The 17,225-nt window shown below is 37.0% G+C and overlaps 1 protein-coding gene across 1 annotated transcript in view; it reads right to left on the reverse strand.

Annotated features, from left to right (window-relative positions):
• LOC107101791 (astrotactin-1-like) overlaps nt 1–17,225 on the reverse strand; it is a 35,216-nt gene continuing 17,991 nt past the window's right edge. The window contains exons 4-5 of the mRNA XM_015400842.1: nt 16,907–17,090; nt 1–1,946 (exon numbers count right to left, since the gene is read on the reverse strand). Coding sequence (XP_015256328.1) covers nt 1,709–1,946; nt 16,907–17,090 — 422 coding nt within the window. The 3' untranslated portion in view covers nt 1–1,708. The remainder of the gene's footprint in view (nt 1,947–16,906; nt 17,091–17,225) is intronic.

Raw genomic sequence — 17,225 nt, forward strand, 5'->3', positions numbered from 1 at the left:
TTTTATTTCAATAAAACATTTGGACAGCAGTCTGAGCACCGAGACCAGAACTACAATAACAATTAGTAATGCCAGTCTCAGTACTGCCATGGAAAACCAACAGTAAAACAAGAGCACAAATAAAACATTTAATAGACAAGCCATTAGTGAACTACCCTCTTAAATCCTTCTGAAAGAAGCAAGGATGAATGTGAGAATCTGAGTTTATGATGCCACACAATAGAGTATTATAAACAGCATTTCATGCAGATGGGAAAAAAAATGTAAAGATAACTGATTTCAGACTTGTTACCCTTTATCTCAACCTAAACTGCTCCAAAAGTCAGTGTTATAAAGTTACAATCAGATCACCCACATGAAGAATAAAATCAGTGCTTAAAGCTACAATATACAGCTTGTATGATGGTACAAGATCATCTTTACCAAAGCACTAGTCAAGGCTGAAAAATATCACCAGGAGAACATTGTATTTACAGAATAAAAGATTAGAATGTGATGACAATATGTAATACTGTCTATACACAAAATCTACACTTTTTTAGTATTCACATTTTAGATCTGTTAAGGAAAATAAAATTCATTCATCAATGTGTCCCTCAGAATGATCAACATTGCAAATGAAGTCTGAGAAGTTCAAAATAATTCTGTTTCAAACACAAATGACATGTTTTTCCAGCACAAATTATTACATTTAAACGAAAAACAAATCTTTTTTTTTTTGTAAATATTAAGACACTTTTGTTTTGCAGCTTTGGAACAGAATTACTGCTGGTTAAACTGTTTGAAATATACTTAAATGTTAAAATGATTCTGAAAATACTGTTTAAAAGTATTTAAAAGCTATAACAGAAGTAAGTCAGTATGTCTTGGGTGATTTTAATTCAAACAAATCGTTTATATCAATCACGTTTCTAAATGCAAAGTATCAACACTACATTCAGTTTATATATTGTAGCTACAACGTCATGATAATGTTATTTACAGCGTAAACTTTTTTTTTTAACTGCTAAACTCCACACAACAAACAACAAAAAAGTTATTTTCAGGTAGACTTCAGGTCAGTTTCAATGAATTAAGCTATGATCAAAAAGGTTATCCATATTAGTAACTCTTTTGTAAAAAGTAAACTTGTACATTATATTTTTGTGAGTTATATATTGATATAAAGGTATTTTTCTGTTGTTGTGATTATTATGGTTTAAGGATAATAAAATACCAATATGCAGTTCCTAAGAAAATGTCATCATAATTTTTTAGTAACACTATAAAAAAATGCTTTAAACAGAAGTGTTCTTTTATGGGTATTATTATGGGCGAAACTGCTAGCTTAAAGATTGCCCAGTAGGAAGCTGGCTGTTCAGAGAGTGCTGTATCCAATATGGGAATGTTGAGTGAAAGATGATCAACAAAGAACAGCAGGGACACGGGCAGCTTAAAGAGAATTTGGAGAAAAGTCCATCAGAAGCATCTGACCACAGCCAACAATGCAGACAAGCTGAGGCGGCCTTAAATTCCCTAAGAAGTATGGGCCATGCTTTTATAGTCAGATGATATTATTTTTTTGAAACACTTTATTTACTGGTGTGATGTCATTTTGTTATCTGCAGAAAAAAGAAATAAATACCAACACACAGCTACATGACCAGTTATGTGAAACCTGTAATTTGGGGGGAGGGAGCCAAAAGCTAAACCAAACTGAAAGTCAGACCTAGAGCTCCTTGGGCTCACCATAGTCGTTATACATGACAGTGAGCGTCTGTTCGTCACAGGCCTTGTGCACATCCTGCCCCATCTCTGACCAGTTGAGACCAAAGGCTTTGGTGTCGGTGTAACGGCAGGACAGGAACTTGAGAGACATCCTGCGAAGGCCGATCTTGGGCTCCTGCAGGAGACCTTTACACCACAGAGAAAGCTCGTCAAGCTGGGAGAGGATGAGCCCCGCTTTCCTGTTGGAAAACAACATGGAGAGTTTCAAAATATGTAGAACAAATCACATGCAGATGATTTAGAATACATTTAACTATATTGTGTAGATTTTCTAAAAAATACTCAATAGCTAAAGATTAAGTTATTCTGTCCAATACAGATTAATTTGTTTTAAGCCATTCAGTTTCCTAAATTTATTGTCCAGTGTTTCTGTTTACAATAAGCAAACAAAGCACCATAATATGTCCTTTCAACCCTCCATAACATAGATGGTTGCTAGGCAACCTGATATCAATGGTGATATCATATATCATTCATTCCTTCTGAATTCTCCTGATTCTGAATCAGAGGAAGAAAGATGGAGAGACAGATTCTGATGTCATGAAAATATTCTTTTCTTCAGAACCCATCCCCGGTTATGGGGAACTCATCTCTGGGGACCAACAAACCTAGAGACAAGAAGAGATGCTGAAGTCAGGTATTAGTCAGGTTTTAAACTCAATCAGTGGATACAATAGCTGACAACAAAGTGTTTGGCCACTATTTAAGAGTCATACCAGACGAATAAGGAAGATTCGGTCTCATTAAATTACTTAACAATAAGTGAGAGGTGAAGTAAGATCAACAAATACAAATGTACCATCTTCCTTGTCAGTGAAGCAAGCAAAACCAAAACAGGGGCAACGGTTTGCAGAGATGTTGGATCAAGTGTACAGTTGTAATGGAAGATCCAGACCTACACTGATCCAAAGACTGTACCAGGCAACTTAATACGTTTTAGGACCAGCACTTTTGGGGTTGCCAATTATATTGAAGTATAAAAGCACTTAGTTGTGATGCATGGGAATAAATCAACATAATAATTTTAGTAAATTTTTTTTTCAATACAAATAAATAAAAACAAAAAATGCTGTTGTTAGCCATCTGGCTGGATTCTACGCCTTCTTCTGGGCCAAGACTGAACACTAAAACTAGGTTATTGACATAATCATCCTCCGTCAGATTTAGGTGGTCACTAACCTGAGTTTTCTCTCTACAGAAATTCTGGCTTTTGACGCCTTTGCTACTGAGTTGCAGATCTGACGTACGTTATCTGTCTGCTTCGAATTCTGAGCCTTGACATCTAACTGATTGGGATTACCTGCTAGCAGATATAAAAAAGACCTAGCACCAAGTAGAACCTGAAAATCCAACATATACTAATAATGACCTGTAAAATTTTGGAGGTATTGTATCATGCTGTTTTGTTTCTTTGCTGTCTTTATGTTGCTAAAGCTAAAAAAAACCTGTATACAACTTCAACAGACAAAAAAAAATATTTTCTAAGATGCTGCTGACACTTTCCCTGAGAGAGTTCATCTGGTCATACTTTGTCCATGATGTTGGTTTATGATCATATCACTGTCTTCTTACAACCTGAGACCAGCTTATCCACTTCTGCTTCTTCCTTTCTGAGGCAGTTTAATCACATGTTCCGACCCGAGCTCAAAGCTCATCCCAGCAGATGAAAGAAGGACTGCAGTTAAGCAGTGGAAAAATAAAAGAACAAAAAACTAAAAATCTTTTGCAATGAAGAGCTGGTCCTGGAAAAGAAAACTTTTCTAATGCCATTGAGACACAATAAAATGCCTCAAACCGTCATTTAGCCAAAGGGGGCCAGCTGAAAAATCATCTCCTTTGGTAAAATGATGCACAGAGTTCACATAAAAGCATCTTATAAGACTCTGTGAGCCATAAATAATCATTATACTTGCTTTGGCCTTTTTGGCCTTTATTATGAAATCTTGTAGATGTTTATCTAAGGTCAGAATATGGCAGCAGGAGATTTTTTCATTAATTCCACACACAGCTTCTTCTCTTTGTTTAGCCAAACTAGAAGGTTCATACTGCAACATTTCCACTCTGTCAAGAGTGCAGTCTGTGCAAAATGCAGGGATCAGCAGGCGTGAAGTACGCCATGCTACTTATCTACAAACTAAGACCATAATATCAATATATGCTCAGAAGTCACCTATTGTGCTTTAAAAATAGTGCTCTCCCTTAATTTTTAACATTTTGTTACTATGCAACAAAATTATTTTTTTTGTTTTTTTCCCAAATATGCCCTTACAATGAGTGATGTAAATGGCATGTACTTATATAGCGCCTTTATTCAAGTCAGGAGACTTGACCAAAGCTCTTTACACTACATTAATTCACCCATTCACGCACACACTCACTGATGGTGGCAAGCTACATTGTAGCCACAGCTGCCCTGGGGCTCACTGACAGAAGCAGGGCTGCCGTACACTGGCGCCACCGGGCCCTCTGACCACCATCAGTAGACAATGCAGGTGAAGTGTCTTGCCCAAGGACACAACAACAATGAAAATCAGAGTCGGGGCTTAAACCGTCAATCCTTTGATTTCAGGGCAAACTCCTACATCCAATGCCACTGTCGCCCCAATGTAGTCGTGGCTGATTCTTCTGAGATTCTTCTAAATATTAGGAATTACACTTATATTTTATTTAGGATTTGTTTTTCTATTAATACCCCAAGGTAAACAAAAAAAGATCATTTACAGCACAAATTATAAAAATGATTGATTGTTTAACTAAAGCTATTCATCCGTTTATCCATCTTCTTCATCCATCATGGTTGCAGTGGGGTTCTTACAGTTGTCCATAATGTTATTTGCTTTATAAAGAATTCTTCTTTGTTAAATCAAATGTTAAGTCATTTGCTATGATGCCGTTACAACAGCAGATTATGCCAGAAGAGATCACACTCTCCACAACAGGATAATAGCCGATCTGTAGCATCTTGCTGCAATCACTAAAGGGCCTTAGCTAGCTTAAGAAGTACATTCTGCTCTGTTAATTCTTGTAGACGACATCACAGTTGTGTGTTTAATATGAGTTTGTTGTCCAAGTGTATTTACACTCCTCCACCACCTACACTTCTGTTCTGTTCCTTCTTCTGAAATGTACACTAATTTCCCTTGTTTTATTCACATTCAGGATCAGATGATTGTTTCCACATCATTTCACAAAGTGGTTCTCTAGCTCTCTGTACTCAGCTTCTGTCCATCACACCCAATGAATGCAGTCATCCGAGTATTTCTGCAAATGACAGAGCTCTGTCTTGCTGGGGTCAGAACTGAACAGAGTAAAAGGAGTGGTGTCCCACAAAGGAAGTCAGGCTGAATCTTTTTAAATGTACTCGAGTAATCGAAGAACAAGATAATCTGTCATTATCTCAGCACCTGTCAGTATATAACCGGCCTTCGGACTGCCCATTGGTGAGATCAGTATATAACCAGCCTTCGGAGAGCCCATTGGTGGGATCTATTCCCAAATTTTGATTCCTGACTTTCTGCCTGCTTGCCTGACCTGCTATTTCCCGGTTTCTGAGCCTGCCTGATCCTTGTCTGACCTGGCTGCCTGCCTGTTCTGCCTGACCCTTAGGCAGTTGCCTAACCTGGAACCATTTCTCAACCTCGTCCTGTATTTCCTTCTGGTACTTCATTGGACTTCGAATCACCTGGCTCTGACTCTGAACTTTGTCCCGTTCTGGTTTGTTCTCCTGTCTCTCCTTTTCTACTATTGTCTTTAAAATTCTGACCCTGCCTCACCACGGATCAGAGTAACTGAACTGGTGTTATTCACTGGGACGTCTTGGCCAGTGAGAGCAACATCAGCACTACTGTCAACCCGCTCAAACCTAACCTTGTGGTTCCTCCCAGGCTGAAGACTAAGAGAAGGTTAGTGACCATCATGTTTGTGCCTGATGCACATCTTGAAGCTAACCTGGTCACTAATCTTCTGTCTCCATTTACAGAGGTTCCTGCCCTAGTCGCTGACACTACTTGCAGCAGTTTTGTTTCAACTAACTATGTTAAGCTTTTGCACCAGTTGTCTGGTTTGAATTCTGGGTCCACCTGTCCTGATCATTACATTATTACAGTGTCACAATTGAAAGTGTACAGTATTTGCAGGTGTATGATGTAGCAGGTGTAAGATGTAGGGCATTCGCCAAAAAGTCAACAAGTCGACTCAATTAAACTGGAGCGACTCGCATCTCTACAAATTACGTTTTTTTTTTTCCCCCCAAGTATTGATATTCTTATAACAATGGCTTCTTGCTTTTTATGTCAGGGCAACAATTTTGCCCTGACATAAAAAGTCAGGGCAACAATTACAATACTTACAATAATACTGACAACATATTCTCCTGTCTAAGCTATGGGTCTCTGTAGCTCGCTCCCGAGCTCCACTGGACCTCTTGACTGCAGCTCTAAAATAATGTTCTCCCTGCAACTTTAAGTTATTGATCATCATTTACAATGTATGTAGTTCAGTTTAAACCTTAAAATCAGAAACCATTAGGTATCATGAGCTCAACTGTCAGTCATATAGTGACCTAAATAAAAGTATGCCTCATATTATCCTATCACTTGGTGGGTAACATTTAGCGCCAACAGTCTAAGCATTAGAAATGTATTGACAGTAAACTGCAACATAATGTAATAAAAAAAGACATATTCTAGTTTTGTTGAATCTAAAGTTTGATATGGATCTGAACTTTGTTGTGGAATAAAAGCAGACATCAAAAGTCAGTGAGAAAAGATGTGTTTTATTTGTAACTGCAGCGTGCCAGTCACTGTGGCAAGCTAATATCCGCTTGTCAAACTTACATTCACATGATAAACCACAAATTTTTTTCCACCTCGGGATTTTGCTGAGGGCTGCATGGTAGCGTTTTGGGTAACACTTTTAAAAATATATATTTTTAACAAATAAAATTGTTATAAATTTGCCTGCGGCCTTTCTTTGAGGGGATTGGCAGGTTGTTCTTCACCATGGGAAAGTTTATTATACAGGTATCCAAGCTTTTGTTTGAAGATCAACAAGACGCACAAAGATTGACAGCTGGATTTAGCAGTGGGTGTTTGTGTAAATTGTTGCTTTCCTTCTTTATCGAGGGATATTAGCAAACTTTGCAAATTATGTTTGATCCAAAGTTACATTTGAAGCAATAACTGTATACTTTGTTATGATTTTGAAGTTTGTTGCGTTATATAAACCATTTTTTTGTATTGAAATCGCGATTTTAGGTTAATTGCATTTTTATGCCAACAGTCTATGAAAGCATGGTCGGCAGTTTTAGACATGCTTTGTGTCCTATAAACTAAAGACAAAGAGGGTCATTGTAATGATTCAGTTGCGTCAGATGCCCTGCTGGCAGAAAGATACCACATTGATCTGTCATTAGTATCATTTTCCCTCTTTATGTTTCTAATACTTCACTGCAGATTAAAGTGGTCAGAGAAAACTGAGAATATTTGTTTTGAATCAAGAAAAAAAAGTGGTTTGTTATGCTTTCATTTGTCAGGAAAGCACATGAACATTCAAAATAGCAACGGTTGTCATCATAAATCCTGGCGCATGTATAGAAATGGAAAATTTGTCTGGGTGATAAAGCATGAACCTCAAAATATGTAACAAACCCCACATTTTATGCAATGTTGAGCAGACAAGGAGAAGCAAACATTAAGATCTGCGGTCCTCACTATTTCCATATGGGATATTTTAAATTGGTTGACTTTAGTAATGTATATAAAGCCAACTCACAACAAAGGGCAATAGCTTATTTAGTTAATAACATAAGGACAATTCAAATAAAATGTATCACTGCTTGACCCAAGAAATAAATGCAGTGAAATTTGGTTTATTAGGACAATTGGTAAAAAAAAAAAAAAAAAGATTTTTTATAAATATATTTATAAATATACATAAACTATAGACATGCGTTCAGAAGCCTCATTATAAGGTTTGTCTTCAGCAGATTTGAGCTCTAAGAATTGGTATAATTCTTGATTGCATAATTAAACAATGTCAGAAAAACAACCAAAAAACGTTCTGCTAACATAATTGAACCTATTGCTAGCTTAATCCAGTTTGTGCACATTTATTACGTGAATATTTTGCCCCATCCTAAGGCTTCTCTGTTGTATTAAGACAAGAGTACAAGCAACTCATTATAACAAACACAAAAAAGGCTTTGAATGATCTCAGCTCTGTGACAAGGAGCATTGACCTACTGTGAAAAGCCATTAGATGACTGGGTACGCTGTGCTAATGATGGGATGTTAGTCAGTAGGCTAACAACATTCAGGTAGGCTGGGATTTTTAAATGATTCTCTTTTGCAGCAGGCAACCCATGCTTTAATATTGCTTAGACCGAAATCTGACCACCATCTGACAAACCTGCAGGCAATTCTTTATTCATTCTGTCCGCTTTGGTGAGGCTTTGGGAGTTGCATATGGTTTGGTCTTCTGCAGTTACAGTAGAATAAATGGTTAAAAGAACTGATCTCTTAAACTAATTTTGTCTTTTTGTTATCTTAAAACCAGTCTGCTCATTCTCCTCTGCAACCGCAATGCAACCGCTGCTCATTGGATTTCTTTCTGGGGTTTTTTGTTCAAATCTCCTTCAACCTGAGTGATGGTTGTGTGGGAAATAAACTGAAGTGTCTACACCAAGGTATTCTTAACTAGTAGGTTTGAACTTCAGGAAATCTTCTTTACCTCATCCACACATCTATATGCACAGAATTGCTGGTATAAGAATAGTTAATTTATAATTTCTTTATAAAAATAGATATTGAGAACTAGAGAAATTGAAGACCAGTGTAATTCCAATAATGGCAACTGGATGCTCAATCTCCACTCTAGATTAAGAGGTGGGGTAAGCCTTGATAAAAAATATTAAATATTTTTTATAAGATTGAGTATATAAATGTTTGTATCTTAGAAACCAGTCAATTAGAGCTACACTAACAGCTAGGAGGCACCTATGTTTTAACTCTGTGTGTGTTTCTGTTCTTTCATTTTGCTTTAAATGTCTGAGAGCAAAGCAAACAGTCTGCTGTGATTATGATTGTGATTTCCTGAGCTTGATTCCAACCATAACAATTCTTATTAATGCATAACTTTCTCTGATTAAAGAGATTGTCAACTAAAAACAGAACAAAATAAGAAATAAAATATCTCATATTTTTTCAACTCATCAAGGTCAGCGAGTCTAACCAAGGACACGGTCCAAGCTGAAACAGCAAGGGTTGAGGATTTTCTCTCAACCCACACAAAACATCTTGTATTTCTAAGTCAACAGCCAAGCAGCGTGAATAAAATGATAGGTACTCCCTCGGCGATGACAAGCCGTGGCCTTCGGCTGGAGATGTTTTCATCTTCAGAGAGGATATGGTTTGGGTTAAAAACATCGTGCAATGTTTGCCCTAAAAAAGGCTACATAAATGTCCTGCTCAAAATGCCAAACAGCCTTGTCAGGGAGATTCGATATGTTTTTTAGCAGTTAGAATATAACAATATTAAAAAAGGCTACATTTGCACAAACATGTATCTATTCTGTTTTAATAATGTTCAGTTTATGGCAGTTTACATTCAGCCATAGCCTTTGATAAATCCATGTAACCTATACTTTGACTTGCTACAGTACTACATAATCTGTTTTTCTTGTTAATGCTTTTGGTGGCAGCACACTGGGGAAATTGGATAATGAAACTGTTTGTGTATGTATTTGGTCATATTCCTCATAAGAGTTTGATACACCTCCTAGTCTATGCGAGGTGAGTAAGAAACATCGACCACATTATGGATAGATTTTAAAGTTTTTCTGCTTAATGCTACCTACTCTAAAGAATCAAATGGAGTGGTTTGATTCTCTAGAGAAAGGAGCATTAAGCAATTATTTTTGGGGCCTCAAAAACCATCTTTGCATTTACACTCAAAGAAATAACACAAGAGTCAACAGTCTGTTTTTCACTAATTGTTGTGAACTAATGAGAATGTTGTGCTAAAGCTTTGAGCTCACTTTATGGCTAGTGTTGCAACTGTTTGCAGAATTATAAATTCTACAGCTGCTTGCACTATTTCTTTTCCTTTTTTATTATTTTCCTTACTGCATGAAAGCATTCAACGACTTCTTTAAAACATTGCAAAATGTATTTTACATTTGAAAATCTGTGAATGTCTTTTAGTAAAACAGTACAATCTGGAGAAGTGTGCGCTTTTCTACTCTTAGCAGTCCTACTTCATCAGCATCCCAGTGCACGCCATACCACATTAATATTGGCCTCCTGAGGAGGCTGAGGTCCTTTGGAGTGAGCAGGCCCCTGCTAAAAACCTTCTATGACTCTGTAGTGGTCTCAGCCCTCCTCTACGCTGTTGTCTGCTGGGCCCCTGGCAGCGCAGAGAGGGACAGAAAGAGGATGAACAAGCTGGTAGGAAAAGCCACTTGTATCCTGGGCTGCACTCTGGACTCAAAGGAGGAAGAGGCAGAGAGGAGGCTGCCGTCCAAACTTACATCCATCATGGACAAAAACCTCTCAGCCCCTGCACCAGATTGTAGAGGAGCTGAGCAGCTCCTTTTGTAACAGACTTATGCACCCTGTGTGTAAAAAGGAGCGCTACCCCAGGTCATTCATCCCTGCTGCCATCAGACTTTACAATGCCACTGCCCTATAACCTGGTGTAATGACACTGCAATAACTTATACTATTCATCTATTTAACAAACCAGAAACCGCCCTTTACTTGCAACCATTTTACTGTACATAAGATATTGTAACCTTCCACTGTATATATCTGAATGCACTGTATATACATCTTTTCCTCCTTCCTGTTGTTTATAAGAGCCGAGGTCACAAGCGAATTTCTCCATTGTGAGGTCAATAAAGTTCTATTCTACATTCCTCTATTCATAAGCATTGTAAATTGTTTGTTTCGGCTGATTCTTTGCAGCTAGGGCAACATTGGAAATTCATGTGCATAGCAACTAGGCTGCCAAAAGTATCACCAAATAATAATCTGATTGCTAGATGCATGTTAAGTTGAAACGTCAGCCTCTCCTTAAGATGCTCTGAGCCTTTATCTCTCCTAGCTCTGTTTTTTTTTTTTCTGCAATTCATCATCAGATACTTGTGGTCTTTCCCATGATTTTAATAAAGATTTAATTAAAGCAACTTTCAGTGTCTTCTTAGGTCAGTTCTTTATGATGGATTCTGAGGTCAATTGAAATGGAAAACACAGAGCTCTCAACAAGTAAATTTAGGGCTGAAACAATTAATCTGATTAATCATTATAAATCAATTATTGAAATAATTTAAGCTAATAATAATTAATTTCAACTAATCAGTTAATAGTTAAAAGGAGTATAGAGTCTGTAAAACATGCCCTTAGCTGACAGAGTAACCCACTTAGAGCAGTAACTCTATCAAAATTGCAAAAAAAAATATATATAAACATTTAGCATTTAAGATAAATAAACATTTTTTTCTATCAATATGCACTATCCAGAACTCCTCAAGTGGAAACATTTTAGTTTCCTCTGGTTTCATTTAGTAAAAAATTCATCCTGAAGGAACTTTTTGCTGTCCGAGTATTAATCAATTTAATGAAAAAATAATCGATAGATTAATCAATTTGCAAACGTTCTTTTACCATCTATTTCTACACTTTTGCTTTTTTTCTTTTCTTTTTACTTCACGACTTTACAGATATATATATATTTTTTTTTCAGTGATTGCTGGTGCATTGTTTGACTTACAGCTGGCTGAACTAAAAACAAAAATAAAGCATCAGTCATCATTTAGAATCCTTGACAGAAACAGAGTAAAAAGATAGATTTTTGATGCCAGGAAGTTCCGTTTTTAACTGTGCCTGTGGAACTTGTTTAAAATTCATCATGCATGGTTAGGTTTTTATTTGCAAACCTGTGATGCTGAAAGGATTTTTTTATTATGACTGATAACAGAGCCTCTGCACTTCAGAGTGTCATCAATCTCCTCCCTTAGAACTCTACAGTCAAACAGTGGGGCATTTTTTTTCTTTTTCTTTGGCAAACTATTCTGTGTTTGCTCTATCAGCTCACTTAGTAATCTCTTTCTCACCTTGGGTCTATAAGGGAAAACTCTTAAACTTTACTCTTCTCCTTTAGCCTTCTCTTCTTTTTCAGATATAACTCATTATTAAGGAGATTATAGTGTACCAAATGATTTTTTTAGATAATAATTGTTAAGGATATTAACAACAATTTTCATCAGGGGGCCTCTCTACAGCTGTAAAGAAGTTTTAACAATAATATCCTAAATTCCTTGATAATACTTCAAGAAATAAGAGATCAACTGTACAGTTCATCATGACAAAAAATGCTTTTCCTCACAGAAACTTTACAAAACTAAAAGTAATACACAGATTTTCTAGAACTTCAGGCAAAAATTATCTTTAAAATTAGATCAAAATGAATTTCTGTTTCTATATAGGTTATGTCTAAGGGATGCTGTAGAACAGCTGCTCAATTTGGGACTTTATTTAAAAGATCTTGACACAGCTTCATTGACCCAACACTAAGTTAGCATTAGTAACAGCTCATCTATATGCTCAAGTCACCCGCTGGGGGGAATGAGCTGCCAGTGTGAGTCCTTAGGCAAGACCCTTCACACTGATGTCTACTTTGTAAGGCGCCTTGGATAAAATCTGCTAAATGCATAAACAAATAGATTGTATGAGATGGGAAATTTCAAAGGAAAATAATGAAGCTCGTAGGGTGAACTATGGATTCTGAGAGAGAAAAAAACAAAATTATAGGGCCGGATCTCCAAATGCTTCAAATATGATTATGTGCATAAAGTACAGGGGTTTGACGGTGCTCCACTCAGGGCATGACATTTGAAGTAAGATTCGAAGTAATCTCATGCCCTGACAACTGACTTGTAGAGTCCTCTCCCTAAAAATATTTAATTCTCTGTGAAAAAGTGCAGCTCATTCTTTTATAAGATCCTCATAAAACGGACATGCAATGTTTGTTTTTTAAAACCTGATGTGTGTAACGGACCTAGGGAATGAACATTTTTTTCATGCAAAAAACTATGGCAAAAATCAGACTAAATCAGGAAATAAAACAACGTGATTGGTTGCAATGAGAGCGGAGACAGTCCGAGTTTACCTAAAAAAACCTGCTACCAACCAGGTTAGCTCTGGGGAGAAAGTTATTACCGTGACTGAAACAGAGGGTGAATAAACTATCTTTGTGAACCGGAAATGTCAGAGTTTCCCTGTTTTCAAGTTGACAACTTTGACTTTTTTGGTAGACCTGCTTCATGAAACAAACCCCTGGTGCTTTGTGTAATCTACAAAAATTGCTGCTCAAATGTTAAATTGATTAGGTTCTGCCTATTAGCATGAGCAGATTGTGTGTCCTACAGGCAGTTTGAGAGTTGACATAAAAGAAAGATGTGTATTCAGTATCAAAGCCATGGAGATGAAGGATGTTATAACTAAATTTAAAGAAAATTTGATGAAAATAATAGATAATATTTACCTGAAATAGGTAGTCTATCTAAAAACGGTATAAAAAATACCCCAAACCTATTTATAAGAAAAAGTAAAATTAAATATAAAATTTTTTGTGTCTGTTGATTGACTTTAGAGCAGATTATGCTCTGAACATCTGGAGTTATCACTACAGATCCTCTTAACAGCGCCTTGGCACAATTTACTGAGACATAAAAAAAACAAAAACAGTTTCAACAGCTTTGTGCAGAGTTCTCACACTAAAAAGTACACATCTGTCTGCTGAATTTCAAACACAAATGCACCTCCTGTGAAGATCTTCCACGTTGCATGCAAAAACAGGATTGCACCTCTATTAATACACACCACCTTTCTAAAGATTAGGTCCATAAACTTTATTCAGATGATGGATAAGTTAAGGTATGACAAGGTGTTATAATGTAGAATCTATGAATATTTTTAATCATACAGTTTCTATAGTTTCAAAGTATGTTGATGGAACTCCAGAGAAAGTGTTGGCTTGCACAATTCTCCTAGTAACGCTTAAAGCTTGGTTAATCTATTTGTATCCAGATCCAGCTTTAAACTTCTCAACAACAGTATAACAGTAGGTGCATTTATACAGAGACTTAATTACACACAGGTGGAATCTATTTATCATCATCAGTCATGTAGGTCTCTCAGGTTAACTGGAAGTTTCGAAGGACCCAAATTCAGAGATCTAAGCTAAAGTGGTTTCTTGCTGAATTAATCATTCAAAATGGTGGCAACTGAGGCAAAGATCCAAACAATAACAGAACACAGAAAACCAAAAACTAGAAGATATAAAGGAAAACAAACATGAGGATCAAGAAACAATGAGGAACCAGCACTGAGAAACTGCACTGGGAGAGTGTTAATTTGAGAGTTAGAACAAAGACTGGGCTAATGAGACGACAAGAAACAGGTGTGGGTAGAAGCATCTAGAAGGGAGCTAGGGGAAGGAGACTGACAAAAGGGGGAAAGAAAAGGTAAACAAGAGATACATAAGAACTAAAAAAAAAATAGCAAAAAACAACTAGAATAACAAAAGAAATGGAAAATAAAACTAAAAAAGAACACTTAAACAAATCCAAAGCCATGACTAGGACACCATTAGATCTTTCAGATCTAATGGAACTTTTGGAGAGAGTTTGCTGCACTGAACGTAAAGGGGCTTATACCTTTTGCCCACTTTTCAGTATTTTATTTGTTAAAAAAAACATTTAATTATTCAATAAATTGGTTGATTCTCCCCCACCCCCCAAAAAAATAAAATAAAAATTCTATCTTTATTTTTGAAGCCTGAAATGTGGCAAAAGATTGAAGTGTTCAAGGGGGCCAAATACTTTTGCAAGTTACTGCATATCATTATTAGGACTGGTGGCTAGTATTTTAACATAAGGTTATCAAACCATAGGAATCCGTTCTTGTCAAATAGGCGAGACATTTCTAACCTAAATAAAGATTGAAAACGTATTTTATGTAGATGCTTTTAAAGTTTAAGCCTTCTTTGTTTTTGTTTTTTAAGAAATTGGTTAACATGAGTTGATGATACTTTTAAGCCTAGTATATTGCATGATTTAGTTGCTAAATATTCTTTTGGCAGTGTTTCAGTCCTGACTTGAGTCCAAGCATTGATCTGCTGCATTTGTTTTTTACGGCATTAAAACAATTTCAGACTCATTAAGTGACTGACACGGTGGGGTGCTTGTACACTGTGAAACTGGGAGGCCATTAACCTCTCATCTGGCCTGCTGGCTTGTTAAAACATTCATGTGTAGCATTAACTCTTTATTCCCACCAAAGAAGGAAAATCTGATGCTCATTTGATCACTCGGCTAAGCAGCAACAAATGTATGCTTCCTTCCCTTGTTGTCAGGCCTTACCTTGAATGCACTTCTCAGCTGCTTTTCCAGCTCTGGGCGCTTGTTTTAACATTAATCACTGCTCCCCTTTAACTAAATTGCAGGGTTGTTAATGTAAGTGCATTTTAATGGAACACTTCTGAAGAAACTCCCTCTGTTACATCCACCTTTTCAAACATGGTTCCAATTACAAAAACAAGCTTTCATTCAGAGTGAGGGAACCCACAGAAGCAGAGAGAAACAAAGAGTTAGGGGAGCCTTCACTAATCAGGTTCACCTGCCAAAGTGAAAGCATACGCCACATACTACTGTTTATTAGTGCATTTTATATCCAACATGTGACCAGGTTTAGAAAACATAAAGCTATACTTTGACGTTTGCGTTACTGGTTCTTGGTAACAGAGGGGGTCCAAAGCTTGATCTGGCTGGATATTTTCACAACAAAACAGTGATGTCACATAATCAGTTTCCTGCCAGTTCAAAAGAACTTCCTTAAATGTCAAATTACACAGACAGCAGTCAGAGATTGAACATCTGCACAATGTTGAGATTAAAAACAAGAGTCACACACAGCGAGGATATGAATGGGCTGATGTCATGGAGGGCTGACCATCGGTGGGGTATGTTTGTAATATTGCTGGAAAGAATTACAGTTGCTTTGATGGGGGGGAAATGCTTTAATTAAGATAGGATTACCTTATTTTGATATGGGTCTGTTTCCTGATTTAAAAAGTAAGATTTTTGTTTGATTTGCACATCACCTCTCACGCTTAGTGATATCTGGTATTATTTCTCTGCTTAAAATCCTTGTTGAATGTATAGACACTATGAATAATACATAACTCCACATAGCTTTTGCTGTTGGTGGTATTAGTTTATCTTTAGTTTGGGGCGACAGTGGCTTTGGATGTGGGAGTTTGCCCTGAAATCGAAGGATTGAAGGTTCAAGCCCCGGCTCTGACTTTCAGTGTCGTTGTGTCCTTGGGCAAGACACTTCACCTGCATTGTCTACTGATGGTGGTCAGAGGGCCCGGTGGCGCCAGTGTACGGCAGCCCCGCTTCTGTCAGTGAGCCCCACGGCAGCTGTGGCTACAATGTAGCTTGCCAACATCAGTGTGTGAGTGAATGGGTGAATGACTGTAGTGTAAAGCGCTTTGGTCAAGTCTCCTGACTTGAAAAAAGGCGCTATATAAGTACATGCCATTTACCATTTATCCTGTTAATTTGTTGACACCTTCTTTCACAGACCAACATAAAGTAACAGACAGTTTTGACGTAGCAGGAAAACAGTATGACCGAGAAAAATTCAGCAATGATTTTAATTTATTTACTTTATTAATTTACCAGACCTATGTGAGTCTTCTTATACAGCATTTAAAAATTCTTGAATTCTAGAATTATATGGCTAATTGTTCAAGAATTTGCAGCACTGAAACCAAATTAACCCTTCTTAATTTGCCTGATTTCCTTAATCTCCTTAGCAAGTTTTACAGATCAGTTCTACAGGAGACATTATTTGCACTAGAGTCAGTTGCAATGGTTGAGTACGATTTTTTTTACACTAATTTTTAAAATGGATGACAATCAGCATATTCTCTGAATTGTTAAGATGGTTTATCCTTTGGATATTCTGTAAAACTTTGACTTAACACAGATCTACACCACTTTGTTTGTTGCTCTCATAAATTAAGCTGAAGCTGTGGCTGAACTTTCGAAGAAAGGATAAAGCAGGAACTGTACCTTGGCCCAAGCTCGTCCTCACATCTCCAGGTGAATTCACCGAAGCTCTCATAGCGGTGGTTGTAATGGTAAAGAACACGATGCAGTGTTGGAGCACCCAGGTCCATGAGAGTGTTGTAGGCAGTCTGCTGTTCTTTCCCACTTGTGTAGCCATTGAACAGGTTGTAGATCTTATCTGCAATTTCTGAAGCGAAACATGAAATCTGGAGTCAACACAAACTGTGAGATAAGTTATCATCAGCATTACATGTGTTTGATTAAGACATGTTTTCGTTTGTTTTCTGTGTGTATCTGAATTCCTGAGAAAAAAACAAAAAAC

Source organism: Cyprinodon variegatus, unplaced genomic scaffold, assembly GCF_000732505.1.
Source record: "Cyprinodon variegatus isolate N-32 unplaced genomic scaffold, C_variegatus-1.0 Scaffold1154, whole genome shotgun sequence".
Classification (NCBI taxonomy): Eukaryota; Metazoa; Chordata; class Actinopteri; order Cyprinodontiformes; family Cyprinodontidae; genus Cyprinodon; species Cyprinodon variegatus.